Source organism: Symphalangus syndactylus, chromosome 10 (assembly GCF_028878055.3).
Source record: "Symphalangus syndactylus isolate Jambi chromosome 10, NHGRI_mSymSyn1-v2.1_pri, whole genome shotgun sequence".
NCBI classification, from domain to species: domain Eukaryota; kingdom Metazoa; phylum Chordata; class Mammalia; order Primates; family Hylobatidae; genus Symphalangus; species Symphalangus syndactylus.
The window spans coordinates 96,729,075-96,746,872 of record NC_072432.2 but is presented as its reverse complement, the minus strand read 5'-3'; the positions used below and the strand labels follow the sequence as shown (position 1 = coordinate 96,746,872).

Sequence of the window (17,798 nt, the reverse complement as noted above, 5' to 3'; positions counted from 1 at the left end):
CTTGTTTATCTATTATGTATCCTTCACTTCTAGAATAGTTGGGGGAAATGCTAATGAAAAATCCAGATTTAATGATTCGGGTTTCAGTTAGCTTTCCCTTTTGCTTTGGAGAGATGTGTGTGAAGTACATAAAGTAATCAAAGCAGGTGGGTTTTTAATTTTGTTTATTTAGTTGTGGATTTTTTGTTTGTTTTTAGAAAAACACAAAAGAAATGTTTGTAAAATTTGACATTTATTCCCTATTCTAGTCACAAGTAGTAAACCAGTTAGAACCCATAAATTTTAGAAGTATGGCTCTCCAGAACAGATGGAAGCATTTACTACGTATCATAATTGCAATTTTCTATTAGATTTGTCTATATCAAGCGTTCTTTAAATTCTTTAGTTCTTTTATGTAATATATATGTCTTTTATTTTGTCTTGTATTGATTTTGTTCTGCCTTGATTGTTTTTATACAGGTTAGAGTACTGAAAATACAAACACTGAACATACCCTTGGAGGTGCTTTTTCTTTTTTCTCTCTCTCTCCATAGAGACAGGGTGTCGCCATGTTGCCAGGCTGGTCTTAAACTCCTGGCCTCAAGCTATCCACCCGCCTCTGCCTTTGAAAATGCTGGAATTACAGGTGTGAACCACCACAGATGGCCAAGGTGGCCTTTTATATTATCAACTTAAAAGATGATCCCTGCAAAAGATGTAATTTTCATATTTGTCGTTTTTTTCTCAGTGTTTTATTTTCTTATGAAAATGAATCATATTAAGAAAATCAAAAATGGGAAGAAACAAAATGCATTAATTTTTAAACTCCATTTTGGTTCAGTGGAACTTAGTGACCATCAGTAGGTTCTTAGAGTTAGTTGCTCATAGTTTACAATATGATGCAATTGCTGGGCACAGTGGCTTACACCTGTAATCTCAGCACTTTGGGAGGCCAAGGTAGGCAGATCACCGGAGGTCAGGAATTCGAGACCAGCCTGCCCAACATGGTGAAACCCCGTCTCTACTAAAAATAAAAAAGTGAGCCTGACGTGGTAGCATGTTCCTGTAATCCCAGCTACTCAGGAGGCTTAGGCAGGAGAATCACTTGTACCCGGGAGGCAGAGGTTGTAGTAAGCCATGATCGCGCCACTGCACTCCATTCTAGGCAATAGAGCAACTCCATCGCAAAAAGAAAAAAATATATATGCTATTCATATACTTAGAAAATTATGACATATATGCTTCACCCTGAGTATCTCATTATTATTCAGATACTCATTTTAATATTTTACAATTTCTAAATGTTTGTTTTCACAGAAGGTATAAATTAAAAGATTAAGAAAAATCCTGCCAAGATCACAGTTTAGGCACACACTGAGCGAGCAGTTGAGCGTCTGCCACACCTGTGTGAGCACCTGGCCTTAACTCTGAGCCCCAGTGCCCTGCTCTGTAATTGATGCTGCCCACTAAGGCTTGTTAGGCCTAAAGGGGGGAAGTGTAAGCTAAGTTGGTATCTGGTGGGAAACCCACTCTGGGTTGAGTGTGGTGGCTCACGCCTGTAATCCCAGGACTTTGGGAGGCCGAGGCAGGTGGATCACTTGAGGTAAGGAGTTTGAAACCAGCCTGGCCAACATGACAAAACCCCATCTCTACTAAAGATACAAAAATTAGTCCTGCATGGTGGCGCACACTTGTAATCCCAGCTATTCAGGAGGCTGAGGCAGGAGAATCACTTGAACCTGGGAGGAGGAGGCTGCAGTGAGCCGAGATCGGGCCGTTGCACTCCAGCCTAGGCAACAGAGTGAGACTGTCTCAAAAAAAAAAAAAAAAAAGAAAAGAAAAAAGAAACACACTCCAAGATACTCAGTAAACTGTTTCTCAAAGAAAATCCTTTTTTTCATTTTGCGGAAATCTGTTCTGTGAATGAAGGTCATATATTAAGGTAAAATAGGTTCAACAAAAGCAATTAATGCAGAAAAGCACTGATATCAAAGTGACTAGTTTTTCTCTAATATAAAATGTTATCTTTGATTTTAAGCTTATTTTTTAAGTTAAAGAGTACAAATGTAGGGTAGAGTTTGAGTAGTGATTGAAAATGGCTTTTGCGATTTCTCCTAGCATTGTTACTTCCTACCCTTTCCACATGTTCTTCATCTGGATCATTAGAGCTTGTCTGGTGGGTGGGGTGCATCATCACTCTGTCCTTTGTGCTGTCTGGCCAGTGCCTTTCATCTGTTTCTCACCCCACCCCACAGCCATATGCTGCTTCATAATGAAACGAAATGAGCAGAATCTAGAGCTCCTTAGAGTGGATTCTTAGTTTTGCTTTATGCTGTTTCATCTGTGCTTTCAACCCTGTCTCAAAAAAATTTTTAATATATATATAAAATTCAAGTATTTAATAATGTTTTATTTTAACTAGTGTTCCATAAACCCAGCACTGATTTTAATCATTGTGGTCTGTTTGCTACTACTCAGTCTGTGTTACAAAGTTACACTCATTAGAATTAGGCCCATTTGGAAAGTGTTACATGCGAATTTTCATAAATTGCTTATTTATCATGAATAATACTAGAAATAACTAATAGCATGAATTAATTGGATTATAGGTGATGCTTGATTTGTATGTTGGTAAACATGGAATTCTAGTAGACAAGTAATACTTAATGATTTATATATGCTCATAAATTTATTCCTGATAAATACAGTATTTAAATTTGTCGAGGAGAGTTTTGCTTGGAGTACCTTAAATTTTCCCTCATGCTTCCCCTCTGGTTGCAGTTCTGGTTATTAATCACATGAAACTGACACCTGCTGTCTCCCAGGCCTGAGTGCTGCATTCTAGGTTGGCACCTTGTGGTGGCCGTTGCTTTCCAGTCTGGAAGCACAGCATTTTATTCATTTCAGAAAAACATCGGTCCTAAACCTGCTCGTGCATTCCTGCTGTTAGTAGGTAGAAAGGCTAGCATTTGGTATTTGGAGGGCAGATAAGATTTTACAGGAGTACATGAGTGGAACTGGCTATAATTAAGAAGGGACTCTCGTGAAAGAGAGTATAGAGTGTATCTGGAAGTGTAAGTATCAGGATAGTTCATGTGGAAGGGTTTAGTTAGATAATAAAACATAGTTTTTACAAATTCTTTTTGTGACCTAAAGAGGATTTCTTTTGTTTTCAACTTTAGAATGAAGATATACCAAATGTAGCAGTTTATCCTCATAATGGAATGATAGACTTAAAATATTTCCCATATTATGGGAAAAAACTGCATGTAAGTATTGAGAAGTTCTGATGTGGTGATTACTCTTTTGGGAAGCTGGAGCATGTGTTGACGTACCACGTACCACTTGTCTGGGGTAGGTAGACGCCAGCCCTGTTTAATTTGTGCATCATCTATTCAGGTTTTGTTTTATTTTAATGGTGATGGTAAATGGAGTTCCCACATCTACAATTCAGAACACAGAACCCAAGCAGATACGTTAAAGTTAGATGATTATTTCTAAAATATTATTTTCTTTTTCATTATAGAGGCAGTAGTAGGTGCTTATGTAGAGAAAGTAGAAAAGCACTTAAAAAGAAAATCAAGGCCGGGTGCGGTGGCTTACTCCTGTAATCACAGCACTTTGAGAGGCCAAGGAGGGCGCATCACCTGAGGTCAGGAGTTCGAGACCAGCCTGGCCGACTTGGCCTCTCTACTAAACCCCCCTCTCTACTAAAAATACAAAAATTATCTAGGCCTGGTGGCGTGTGCCTGTAGTCCCAGCTACTCCGGGAGGCTGAGGCAGGAGAATCGCTTGAACCCAGGAGGTGGAGGTTGCAGTGAGCCAAGATCGTACCACCACACTCCAAACTGGGTGACAGAATGGGATTCTGTTCCCACCACCAAAAAAATAAATAAAAAGAAAAGAAAATCAAGGCCTGGCGCAGTGGCTCACCTGTAATCCCAGCACTTTGGGAGGCCAAGTCGGGCAGATCACGAGGTCAGGAGATCAAGACCATCTTGGCTAACATGGTGAAACCCCGTCTCTACTAAAAATTACAAAAAATGAGCTGGGCGTGGTGGCAGGCGCCTGTAGTCCCAGCTACTTGGGAGGCTGAGGCAGGAGAATGGCATGAACCTGGGGGTCAGAGGTTACAGTGAGCTGAGATCACGCCACTGCACTCCAGCCTGGGCAACAGAGCGAGACTCCGTCTCAAAAAAAGAAAAAAGAAAATCAAAAGCTCATTGCAGCCGGGTGCGGTGGCTCACGCCTGTAATCGCAGCATTTTGGGAGGCCGAGGCGGGCAGATCACCTGAGGTCGGGAGTTCTAGACCAGCCTGACTAGCATGGTGAAACCCCGTCTCTACTGAAAATACAAAAATTAGCTGGGCATAGTGGCGGGTGCGTGTAATCCCAGCTACTCGGGAGGCTGAGGCAGGAGAATCGCTTCAACCTGGGAGGCAGAGATTGCGGTGAGCCAAGACTGCACCATTGCACTCCAGCCTGGGTGACAAAGCAAGACTGTAGCTCAAGAAAAAAAAAAAAAATAGGTTAGTGGACTAATGAGTTATCATAGGAGTGGGACTAGCGGCTTTATAAGAAGAGAAAGAGACCTGAGCTAGCAGGTTAGCATGCTCAGCCCCCTGGCCATGTGATGCCTTGCACCACCGTGGGACTCTGTCGAAAGTACCTATCAGCAAAGAAGGCTCTCACCAGTTGCAGCTCCTTGATCTTGGCCTTCTCAGCCTTCATTAACTGTAAGAAATAAATTCCTTTCTTTATCAATTACCCAGTTTCAAGTATTGTGTTATAAGCAACAGAAAACAAAGACAGTAGTACAGTTAACAAGGAAGTTAACATATAGTACTCTTATGAATCTGTTGACTTTGTTGAAAATCCATCAGTTGTTCCAGTAGTATTCCTTATAGTAAAAGACAAGAGTGTTTTCCTGATCCCAGATGTCATACTGTTAACATGTTTAGCAACCTATAATCAGGAATATTTCCTCAGTCTGTTTCATGCCTTTGTACTCTTCAAAAATAAGTACAGGTCTGGCCGGGCGCGGTGGCTCATGCTTGTAATCCCAGCACTTTGGGAGGCCGAGGCGGGCGGATCACGAGGTCAGGAGATGGAGACCACGGTGAAACCCCGTCTCTACTAAAAATACAGAAAATTAGCCAGGCATGGTGGCGGGCACCTGTAGTCCCAGCTACTCGGAGAGGCTGAGGCAGGAGAATGGCGTGAACCCGGGAGGCGGGGCTTGCAGTGAGCCAAGATTGCGCCACTGCACTCCAGCCTGGGCGACAGAGCGAGACTCCATCTCAAAAAAAAAAAAAAAATAAGTACAGGTCTTTGATGGCTTATTTTATGTTCATTAGTTTGAGTTTGGTGGTTTTTCATGATTAAATATAGGTTGTGCATTTTGGCATGAGTGCCTCAAAAAGAAATGTTGAGTTCTCAGAGTGTCAGGAGGGACATGGTATCATTTCATTCCATTAATGGTGATACTACCTTGATTCCTTGGTTAAGGTGGTATCAGCCAGGTTTCTACAATATAAAGTTACTTTTTTTCCTCTGTCATCAATAAGTATCATGTGGGGAGAAAAGAAAAAAGCTCGTTACTGCCTGGTGCGGTGGCTCACACCTGTAATCTCAGCACTTTGGGAGACTGAGGCGGGCGGATCACCTGAGGTCGAGAGTTCGAGACCAGCCTAACCAACATGGAGAAACCCTGTCTCTACTAAAAATAAGAATTAGCCGGGCATGGGGGCACATGCCTGTAATCCCAGCTACTTAGGAGGCTGAGGCAGGAGAATCCCTTGAACCTGGGAGGCGGAGGTTGCAGTGAGCCAAGATTGTGCCACTGCACTCCAGCTTGGGAACAAGAGCAAAACTCCACCTCAAAAACCAAAAAAAAACAATAAATAACAAGAAATAATAATAAAATCTTTTAAGTTCCATAAAGTAGAAATACATTACAGTCAATACATTGTGATTACAATGCAATAAAACTAAAGATTATTTAAAAGACCCTTCTATATGAGGGGAGGGACAAGTGGAAACAGATGAAAAGGTAAATTAAAATCAAGATTATAGAATATTAAAAAGTAAGGCTGGGACCAGGCACAGTGGCTCATGCCTGTAATCCCAGCACTTTGGGAGGCCGAGGCGGGCAGATCGCGAGGTCAGGAGTTTGAGACCAGCCTGACCAACATGGTGAAACCCTGTCTCTACTAAAAATACAAAAATTAGCTAAGCATGGTGGCACACTCCTGTAATCCTAGCTACCCAGGAGGCTGAGGCAGGAGAATCGCTTGAACCGGGGAGGCAGAGGTTGCAGTGAGCCGAGATTGCACCATTGCACTCCGGCCTGACAACATAGTGCAATGTCTCAAAAAAAAAAAAAAAAGGCCGGGTGCAGTGGCTCACGCCTGTAATCCCAGCACTTTGGGAAGCTGAGGCAGATGGATCATCTGAGGTCAGGAGTTCAAGACCAGCCTGGCCAACTTTAGTAGCAATGGCAAAGCCCCGTCTCTACTAAAAGTAAAAAAATTAGCTGGGTATGGTGGTGTGCACCCGGGATTGCAGCTACATGGGAGGCTGAGGCAGGAGAATCACTTGAACCTGGGAGGTGGAGGTTGCAATGAGCTGAGATGGTGCAACTGCACTCCAACCTGGGCAACAGACTCCATTTCAAAAAAGAATATTAAAAAATAATGATAAGGGTCGGGTGTGGTGGCTCATGCCTATATTCCCAAGCACTTTGGGAGGCCAAGGCGGACAGATCACGAGGTCAGGAGATCAAGACCATCCTGGCCAACGTGGTGAAATCCCGTCTATTAAAAACACAAAAGTTAGCTGGGCATGGTAGCAGGTGCCTGTAATCCCACCTACTTGGGAGGCTGAGGCAGGAGAATCACTTGACCCTGGGAGTCAGAGGTTGCAGTGAGCCGGGATCGTGCCACTGCACTCCAGCCTGGGCAACAGAGCGAGACTGTCTCACACACACAAAAAAAATAATGATAATAGGCTGGGTGTGGTGGCTCACACCTGCAATCCTAGCATTCTGGGAGGACAAGGCAAGAGGATCACTTGAGCTCAGGGGCATGAGCTGTCACACCCAGCCAACATTTTTATCAGTAATTGCAGGTATGGACTTACAGCTCAAAAAAAATTAAAAAGAATGCAGAGAACAGAAAATAATAGATCTAAATTTTTTTCTAAATTTACAAGCCACGTGTGATGGCTCACACCTGTAATCCCAGCACTTTGGGAGGGCGAGGTGGATGGGCCATTTGAAGCCAGGAGTTTGAGACTAGCCTGGGCAGGGAGACCCTGTCTCTACAAAAAAATTCAAAAATTAGTGGGATGTGGCGGCATGTTCCTATAGTCCCAGCTCCTTAGGAAACTGAGGTGGGAGGATTGATTGAGGCTTCAGTGAGCCATGATTGCACCACTGCACTGCAGCCTAGGCAACAGTCTCAAAAAGAAAATTTACAGAATAAGCCAATTCCTGGTACAGGAAAGTATAAAGTTTCCATAGAGTTTGAATTAATATATTTTCCTTTTATTGCCAGGTTGGGTATCTACAGCCATTGGTTGCTGTTCAGGTCAGCTTTGCTCCTAACAATACTGGGCAAGAAGTAACAGTTGAGTGCAAGATTGATGGATCAGCCAACCTAAAAAGTCAGGATGATCGTGACAAGTTTTTGGGACGAGTTATGTTCAAAATCACAGCACGTGCATAGTATGAGTAGGATATCTCCACAGAGTAAATGTTGTGTTGTCTGTCTTCATTTCGTATCAGCCGGACCTTCCATTCTAGAATTATGAGATCACCTTGGAGAAAGGTGTGTGGTACATGACACTGGGTTACATCATAACGTGCTTCCAGATCATAGTGTTCAGTGTCCTCTGAAGTAACTGCCTGTTGCCTGTGCTGCCAGTGTACAGTCGCCAGATAGGGACCGGTGAACACTTGATTCCAAACATGTAGGATGGGGGTCTTGTCCTCTTTTTATGTGGTTTAATTGCCAAGTGTCTAAAGCTTAATATGCCGTGCTATGTAAATATTTTATGGATATAACAACTGTCATCTTTTGATGTCAACAGAGTTTTAGGGATAAAATGGTACCCGGCCAACATCAAGTGACTTTATAGCTGCAAGAAATGTGGTATGTGGAGAAGTTCTGTATGTGAGGAAGGAAAAAAGGAAAATAAAAGTGTATTTGAAAAATATTATCTTGGATTCTTTGTAAAATTTATTTTTTGCATGCTGAATTAGCCTGGATCTTTTTGATTAAGAGCACAAACTTTTTTGTAAAACATGTAAAAAAAAAAAAAAAAAAGCTGGGATTAATTTTTAGTGTTGGAACTGTCTCTTATTTTAGGCTGTAGATAAAATAGCATTTTTCGGTTAGCCAGTATGACTATGCACCTAATTTTTTATGAGATTAAATTCATAAGACTTAATTTGTACAGTAGTTTGTGAAATATCTTGTTACTGCTTTTAGCAGACTGTGGACTGTAATAAAGTATATAAATGGTGAAATATAAAAACTCGGAACTTATTCAAAGCTTCAAAGCAAACAACAGTTTTGTGTAAGCATTCTTTCCCCTCCAGTATTAGGTGTGTTCTTGGTAGGATTATTCGTCATAATTTGGGCTGCTTGGCTGAGAAAGTTGTGCTTCCCATATGATCTGTGTTGCTTCTTGTTTTTTTCTTAAGACTATTGTTTATTGTTACGCCTGTAATCCCAACACTTTGGGAGGCCAAGGCAGGCGGATCACAAGGTCAAGAGATTGAGACCATCCTGGCCAACATGGTGGAATCCCGTCTGTACTAAAAATACAAAAATTAGCTGGGCGTAGTGGTGCGTGCCTGTAGTCTCAGCTACTCGGAAGGCTGAGGCAGGAGAATCACTTGAACCCAGGAGGCGGAGGTTGCAGTGAGTTGAGATCACACCACTGCGCTCCAGCCTGGTGACAGAGCGAGAGTCCGTCTGAAAAAAAACCAGCAAAGCAGATATTCTTGAGGTTTTCTTTGTGGTGGTGCAAGCCAGAAGGGGTGGGACCCAACCCAGCTGGCTCAAGAGTGGCCGTTTGGAGTAAACGTGAGGGCTCTGGGTGGCCTTGCCTGGCCAGATGGGCCTTGGCCTGGCGGCAGCCTCTGCCCTTTAGTAGCGGGCACTCAGCCCCACGTGAGAGCTCTACTTGTTCCTCTATCACTAAAATCATAGTGATAAGAGATTTTCACTGAAGGAAATTATTGGAGTAATTACAGCAAACCTTTTCTGGATTTTGATTTTCTTCTTTATGCTATCTCTTAAGAGTGTAAAACAAGGATAAAAGAATGCTATGATGTGAGAGAGGTGACATGACTTTAGTTGGGCCAGTGTGACCTCATCCTCAAGAGCTGTAAACTTTGATGCCTGTGAATTAATGTTAAGTATTCTATTAAATTGTATATTTGAGTCTTTTGAAGTAAATATGGATGGAATTTCTGTTGTAATAAGCTTAGATAAAAGACTCATTCTCAATACACAAGAAGAATTGAGACGGCATCCAACATAGGGTGGGTGTTGGAGAGAAATAAAAATGGCACACACATGTAAGTCACTAAAGCATCTTGTATGCCTCCCTGGTTCAGAAGTTTGGACATGGATCAGCCCCTGACTGCCCAGTGATCTTAGCTGATCTCCTCAACTTTTCCTGGCTCTGCTTGCTTCATCTATCGAAATTAAGGCAGTTTAACAACAATTTAGCAGACCTGCTATATACCGGACTGGATCAGCCAAACTTTGAGGATACAGAGATGAAAAGACATGGTTTCTCAAAGATCTTAAACCAGGAGGGAACAGGCTCTGAGACACAGCACGTGGCGTGATGATGGTGATGGCGCTGACATGCAAGAGGCCATGAGGGTGGGGTAAGATTAGATTATTCCAAAGGTCCCACCCTTCCCTAAAGTTTATTTTTGTGAAAGATCTCAAGAGATAGGTGGTGCTTGATGGAGGAGGAAGAGTGGCTGGGAGCTGGGCCTGTGTGGGCCGGGTAAGGACTGGACTCAGAACGAAGGATGCCTGAACACAGCTGGAGTCCACCTTTCTGCTGCTGACTTCGGGTTTTCCTCAGCATATCAGGATGTGCTTACAGATCGCCTGGGTATCGCATTAAAATGCAAATTCCAGTTCGCTAGGAGGGATTCTATAGATGTAGCAACTCCAAGGTAATACCACTGCTCATTCACAGACCACAGTTTGGAAGGGACCGAAGACAACCAGCTTTGCATCCTTGGCCATTGAGCCTAGCACCAATTTGATTTAGTAGATGGAGAAGATTGAGCCATCATTTGACTTTAGCTGATATTTGGAAGTGTGTGCACTCCTGCTAGCTGGCCACCTGTGTGGGCAAGAGAACCCTGAGAATACCCGAGGGCTACGCCACTGGCGCTTGGGAGAACGGGAGTGGTCGTGCTTCTGGTCTTGCTGCCCGGCAGGTCACATTCCCAGGTTGAGCTGAGGGAGTGTGGGGTGAAATGAGATGTGTCCCCATGTTTTTCCCCATTAGCGTTTATGATCCTTTTTTCTGGGTGGCTGAGAACAGCTGGGGATGGTGTGGAAAGATAGTTTCCTGAGGAATGATGCGCGTCCTCAGATAAGAGCTCTCGGGCAGGAGGGAACTGGGATGTCCTGAGAGGCCATATAGCAGTGCGGATGGTGGGCGATGGCTAGAGGGGATGAAACAGCGAGAGCTGGGGAGGAGGAACCCAGTGGGGTGTGGTTGGTGGAGATGGCCAAAACTTCAGCTGGAGCACTTCAGAGCACCCTTCAGAGGCGATTGATCCCGAACTGGACCTGTTGCTGATGAAGTCACTGTGGTAGGCAGAATTTCGGCCCCCATGACCTTCACCTTCTGGGGCCATGCCCGTGGTTATGCTTTATCACGTGGCAAGAGGAGCTTTGCAGATGAAATTAAGGTAACTGGTGGGTTGACCTTAAATTAGGGAGATTATCCTGGATTATCCGACGGCCCAGTGTGATCATGGGAGCTGTAAGCAGAACTGAGACCTGAAGCCTCTGGGTTTGGACACATGCTTGCTGTTTTCAATGTGGCTGTGTGGGAAGCGGAAGGAAGTGCATTCTGCCAACAGCCAGTGAGCTTGGACGCCAGATCTTCCCCAGAGCCTTAAGAGCCCAGCCCTGAGGCCCTGCATAGAGGACCCAGCTGGGCTACACTGTGCCCAGACTGCTGACCTACAGAAATGGGAGGTTACGAATATTGTTTTAAGCCACCAATTTCGTGACAATTTGTTATGGAGGCAAATAGAATGCTGATATGGTCATCTTCTCAGTGACGATTACTACTACAACCCAGTGCTTCTCAAACTGATCCATCAAGGGCTCCTGTTTAAAATGCAGATTCTGATTCGGCAGTGTCCAGGGTAGGGCCCGAGATTCTGCTTCCTAACAGGCTTCCAGGTGCTGCTGTTGCTTCAAGGGCTACACCAGAGCACAAGGCCCTTTTGTGTATGATTGTGGTTGGTGTAATGCCTGGAATTCAGAGCCCGGGTAAGGAGGGAGGAAGAGGGATCTGAGAGAAGAAAGGCCTAGGATAGAATTTGTTCAGCTATGAAATAACACGGAGGCTGCGGAGAGGTGCCCTGTGTTGGGCCCCTGGCTTTCAGACACTAAGCTTTGTCAGTGTGGTCTCAGAGCCCGGGTTGGATGGGACATTTTCACTTCCTTTGCTATTTTCTGTGGCCCCGTGGGAGGACGGGCCTGCAACCATGAGTCCAGCTTCCTGAGGATGGCATGGTTCGGGCCTAGTAATGGGGTCCTTGTCAGCACCCTCTTGCTCCTAACTGAATAGGGTGAGGTTCTGGGGACCACTGGCTTGGAGATGAAGAGAACTCACCTCATCTGTGCAAAGTTGCTATCATGTCATTTAGTGAGATATTTCATTTAAAAAATTAATTTAGGGCTGGGTGTGGTAGGGCACACCTATAGTCCCAGCTACTTGGGAGGCTGAAGCAGGAGGATAGCTTGAACCTCCTGGGAGATCACAGTGAGACCCCATCTCTTTAAAGAAATATTGAGGCCGGGTGCAGTGGCTCACACCTGTAATCCCAACACTTTGAAAGGCCAAGGCGAGTGGATCACTGAGGTCAGGAGTTCAAGACCAGCCTGGCCAACATGGCAAAACCTCATCTCTGCTGAAAATACAAAAAACAAACAAAAAAGTAGCCTGGCGTGGTGGCATGCACCTGTAGTCCCAGCTACTCGGGAGGCTGAGGCAGGAGAATCGCTTGAACCCAGGAGGCGGAAGTTGCAGTGAGCCGAGATCACACCACTGCACTCCAGCCTGGACGACGGAGTGAGACTGTCTCAAAACAAAACAAAAACTATATATATATATTCTACCAAAATTCACTTTAAAATGTGTATTGAGGCTGGGCGCTGTGGCTCATGTCTGTAATCCCAGCACTTTGGGAGGCCAAGGTGGGCGGATCACCTGAGGTCAAGGAGTTCAAGACCAGCCTGACCAACATGATGAAACCCCGTCTATACTAAAAATACAAAAAAGTTACCTGGGCGTGGTGGCAGGCACCTGTAGTCCCAGCTACTCAGGAGGCTGAGACAGGAGAGTCACTTGAACCCAGGAGGCGGAGGTTGCAGTGAGTGGAGATCGCGCCCTTGCACTCCAGCCTGGGTGACAGAGTGAGACTCCGTTTAAAAAAAAAATGTGTATTGAGCACCACTGTGTGCTAGGCACTGTGCAAGGAGCCTGGGATACACAGGGATCAAAACATAATCCCTGCCTTCATGGAACTTACAGATTAGCAACTACCACGAGGCCCAGGCTGCTTCTGCCTGGTACTCTGGGTTGTGGCTGTCCTCTTGGTTCCTGAGGGATGGAGTCAGTTTGGCATGCTTCAGTCTCCAGCTGGCCCAGGCCGGCCCTCAGCCAGCACTCTGCACTCTCCTCACCGTGAAGCCTCTTAGAAGACATGCAGGAGCTGTGTTTCCATGACTTTACATCCAGAGCCATCCAGTGGGAGGGCAAGACCCTTGCCTACACACAGTCTTCAGGGCACTTTACTCTTTAAAAATACCCAAAGGCCACTTTGGGAAGCTGAGGCGGGCGGATCACGAGGTCAGGAGATCGAGACCACGGTGAAACCCCGTCTCTACTAAAAAAACAATGCAAAAAAATTAGCCGGGCGTGGTGGCGGGCGCCTGTAGTCCCAGCTACTCGGAGAGGCTGAGGCAGGAGAATGGCGTGAACCCGGGAGGCGGAGCTTGCAGTGAGCCGAGATCGCGCCACTGCACTCCAGCCTGGGTGACAGAGCGAGACTCCGTCTCAAAAAAATAAAAAATACCCAAAGGCCCGGGCGCTGTGGCTCATGCCTGTAATCCTAGCACTTTGGGAGGCCGAGGCGGGTGGATCACAAGGTCAGGAGTTCGAAACCAGCCTGGCCAACATGGTAAAACCCCGTCTCTACTAAAAATACAAAAATTAGCTGGGCGTGGTGGCGGGCGCCTGTAATCTCAGCTACTTGGGAGGCTGAGGCAGGAGAATCATTTGAACCCAGGAGGCAGAGATTGCAGTGAGCCGAGATTGCACTACTGCACTCCAGCCTGGGCGACAGAGTGAGACTCCATCTCAAAAAAAAAAATAAAAATGAAAATACCCAGGGCCAGGTGTGGTGGCTCATACCTGTAATCCCAGCACTTTGGGAGGCCCAGGCAGACAGATCAGGAGGTCAGGAGATCGAGACCATCCTGGCTAACATGGTGAAACCCCATTTCTACTAAAAATACAAAAAATTAGCTGGGCGTGGTTGCAGGTGACTATAGTCCCAGCTACTTGGGAGGCTGAGGCAGGAGAATGGCGTGAACCCGGGAAGCGGAGCTTGCAGTGAGCCGAGATCACGCCACTGCACTCCAGCCTGGGCAACAGAGCGAGCCTCCATCGCAAAAGAAAAGAAAAGAAAAAAAGAATATCAGCCGGGCGCGGTGGCTCACGCCTGTAATCCCAGCACTTTGGGAGGCCAAGGTGTGTGGATCACCTGAGGTTAGAAGTTCGAGACCAGCTTGACCAACATGGTGAAACTCCATCTCTACTAAAAATACAAAAAATCAGCCAGGTGTGGTGGTGCATGTCTGTAATCCCAGCTACTCGGGAGGCTGAGACAGGAGAATTGCTTGAACCCAGGAGTCGAAGGTTGCAGTGAGCCAAGCTTGCGCCACTGCACTCCAGCCTGGGCAACAGGGGAGACTCTGTCTCAGAAAAAAAAAAAAAAAAAGAATATTGTGATGTGTATAAGCGTGTTGCAAGAAACAAAGATATGGCCGGGCGGGGTGGCTCACACCTGTAATCCCAGCACTTTGGGAGGCCGAGACGGGTGGATCACCTGAGGTCAGAAGTTTGAAACCAGCCTGGCCAAAATGGCAAAACCCTGTCTCTGTTAAAAATACAAAAATGAGCTGGGCATGGTGGCACACGCCTGTAATCCCAGTTCCTCGGGAGGCTGAGGCAGGAGAATCACTTGAACCCAGGAGGTGGAGGTTACAGTGAGCCAAGATCGTGCCACTGCACTCCAGCCTGGGCAGGCGTGGTGGCTCATACCTGTAATCCTAACACTTTTGGAGGCCGAGGAGGGAGCATCACTTGAGGCCAAGAGTTTGAGACCAGCCTGGGCAACATAGTGAGCCCACATCTCTACAGGAAATTTTACAAATTAGGTGGGCATGGTGGTGCACACCTGCAGTTCCAGCTACTCGAGAGGCTGAGGCAGGGGGATCCCTTGAGCCCAGGAGGTCAAAGCTGTGGTGAGCTATGATTGTGCCACTGCACTCCAGCCTGGACAACAGAGGGAGACCCTATCTCTAAATGAATGAATGAATGAATAAATAAATAAATTTGGGGGAACCCATGTTTTACGCTGTGTCCAGCCACAGAGCCCTCATTAGCCCAGACACATCCCCGGAGCTCCTACCAGCACCTTCATCAGGAGCCCCAGCCAGCTTGGAGACTTCCTCAGGGCTTGTGACACTTCCCTGGGGGGAAGAGAAATGCATCTTGCTCAAAGATGAGTTAATTCACTCACAGACTAACAGTCAAAAGAGTTTTATCCCCAAAGAAGTAGCAATAAAATAAGCCAATCCAAGGGGGGAAAAATGGACTCTTCGGGAGAGGGAGGAGTATAGAATCTTAACAGCTCCAGCCCATGGATTCTAGAGACCGAATTCCTCATCCTTTCATCCCAAAAGAGGTGCACCACTGGCCTATGAATACACCTGTGGGTGCAGAGAATAGGAGGGAAACACTCTGTGCGCAGTACAGGAGGCCTTTTTTTTTTTTTTTTTGAGACGGAGTCTTGCTCTGTCGCCCAGGCTAGGGTACAACGATCTTGGCTCACTGCAACCTCCACCTCCTGGGTTCAAGCGATTCTCCTGCCTCAGCCTCCCAAGTAACTGGGACTACAGGCGTCCGCCACCGCACCCGGCTAATTTTTGTATTTTTAGTAGAGACGGGGTTTCACCATCTTGGCCAGCCTGGTCTCGAACTCCTGACCTCGTGATCCACCCACCTCGGCCTCTCAAAGTGCTAGGATTACAGAGGTGAACCACCACGCCCGGCCTCCACTTACCTTTTAAGCCAGGGCTCTCGGCCGGGCGCAGTGGCTCACGTCTGTGATCCCAGCCACTTTGGGAGGCTGAGGCGGGCGGATCACAAGGTGAGAAGATCGAGACCATCCTGGCTAACACGGTGAAACCCCGTCTCTACTAAAAATACAAAAAATTAGCCAGGCATAGTGGGCGCCTGTAGTCCCAGCTACTCGGGAGGCTGAGGCAGGAGAATCACTTGAACCTGGGAGGCGGAGGTTGCAATGAGCTGAGCTGCGCCACTGCACTCCAGCCAGGGTGACAGAGCAAGACCAGTTTCAACAACAACAACAAAAAAAGTAAAAGAAAACACCAGGGCTCTCAAACTGCTATTGAACACAAGAATGGGGATGCGGGAAATGCTTGTCAGCCCCTCAGGACCCATTACCTGAGGGATGACCTGAAACCTAGTGTGGGGCCCTCTGGCATATGAGGGCTTTCTTCGCCCTGGACATACTGGCTGGTGGGGAAAGCCCTTGGGCTGGAACTCCAGAGTTGTACCGGCTCTGTGCGACTGATTCGATCTCTGTGTGACCTTGGGACAGTCCCCCTCTCTACTGCACAAGCTTCAGGGAAGACATTACAGACACATTCACACAGAAAGCGGCTGGAACCATTAAGCACTTCTGGATCTAGTTCTTAGTCACCTGTTTTTTACTGTATATTCCAGATTTCTGGGACCAAAGAGGTTAAAAGCTCATTTCCTGCCATGCCCAGTGGCTTCTCTGGGCAAGTGTTCTCTTAACAGCTGCCCACACTCTATGGAAAAATCCAGCGGCTGCTGGTTAGAACGCGCTTGTTAATGGTAGCAGGCAGCCAGCTGGCTGGTGCCTGCCCGGGTGGGGTGGCAGAGGAAGCAGCTGTTTTGGTCTTTGAACCACAGCTTGGGACTTATGGAAGATAAGTAGCTCGCGTATCTCTATGGTCTTTTTCTGGCTTATAGAAAACAGTTCACCTTGCTGGTGGGGAGAGAAAGGGTGTAGCGTGCGGGGACCTGGTCTGGTGGGAAAAGCAGTCGGGTTATTGTTCGTGTGCTACAAAGCATGAGGAATTCGGTCCCCAGGATCCACGGGAGGAGCTGGCTGAGACCCTGGGGACCCGCCTTCTTCCCAAGAGTCCATTTTCCCTTTGGATTAACTTATTTTATTGTTCCTACCGTCCTATGACTTCTGAGGTAAGGCAAGACCACACTTTGCGACTTTGAACTCTTTTCTCCATCTTGTTCTGTCTTGACAGAGGCTCGTAAGAGGCCAATTTTTCAGACTTGCCTGGGTCATCTGCACTAAAAGTATGAACACTGTTTGGTTATTTGAAATTAACCAAAAGGTCAATATACTTTGAAAAATTTTGTTGTTCACTCATTCACTCATTCATTCATTCAACACTGACAACTTACATACCAGGTGCAAGGCCCTGAATTTTACACACATGAAAGTCCGTAAGAAACAAGATCCTGATCATGTTATTTTCCAGATAATTTTTATTTTATTTTTTTGAGATGGAGTTTTGCTCTTGTCACCCAGGCTGGAGTGCACTGGTGCGATCTCAGCTCACTGCAACCTCCCCATCGCGGGTTCAAGCAATTCTCCTGCTTCAGCCTCCTGAGTAGCTGGGATTACAGGTGCAGCCACCAAGCCTGGCTAATTTTTTGTATTTTTAGTAGAGACAGGGTTTCACCGTGTTGGCCAGGCTAGTCTCAATCTCCTGACCTCAGGTGATCTGCCTACCTCGGCGTCCCAAAGTGCTGGATTACAGGCATGGGCTACCGCACCTGGCCGAATTTCTTTATTTTTTTAAGTTGGACAACACCTGGCCGGGCGCGGTGGCTCACGCTTGTAATCCCAGCACTTTGGGAGGCCAAGGCGGGCGGATCACGAGGTCAGGAGATCGAGACCATGGTGAAACCCCGTCTCTACTAAAAAAATACAAAAAATTAGCCAGGCGTGGTGGCGGGCGCCTGTAGTCCCAGCTACTCGGAGAGGCTGAGGCAGGAGAATGGCGTGAACCCGGGAGGCGGAGCTTGCAGTGAGCCGAGATTGCGCCACTGCACTCCAGCCTGGGCGACAGAGCAAGACTCCGTCTCAAAAAAAAAAAAAAAAAAAAGGCTATTTTTACTTCTTTTGTGATTCTTCAGTTACTTCAGGCCATCTGGGTGTATACGTACAGGTC

At 46.4% G+C, this 17,798-nt stretch overlaps 1 protein-coding gene and 1 long non-coding RNA gene across 6 annotated transcripts in view; both read left to right on the top strand.

The window, feature by feature from the left end:
• ATP1B3 (ATPase Na+/K+ transporting subunit beta 3) overlaps nt 1–8,199 on the top strand; it is a 53,032-nt gene extending 44,833 nt beyond the window's left edge. For 2 of the 5 annotated variants that reach the window (XM_055295195.2, XM_055295196.2), the window contains 2 exons: nt 3,162–3,248; nt 7,536–8,199. In XM_055295195.2, the coding sequence (XP_055151170.1) occupies nt 3,162–3,248; nt 7,536–7,706 (258 nt within the window). In that variant the 3' untranslated portion in view covers nt 7,707–8,199. Of the gene's footprint in view, nt 1–3,161; nt 3,334–7,535 lie in introns of all 5 variants that reach the window. The other 3 variants (XR_010113903.1, XR_010113904.1, XM_055295198.2) reach the window with 3 other exon arrangements.
• On the top strand, nt 3,340–6,979 carry LOC134731547 (uncharacterized). The gene is made up of 2 exons (XR_010113907.1): nt 3,340–5,007; nt 5,307–6,979. It is a non-coding gene; the product is annotated as an uncharacterized lncRNA (long non-coding RNA).
• Nucleotides 8,200–17,798: the final 9,599 nt, after the last annotated feature.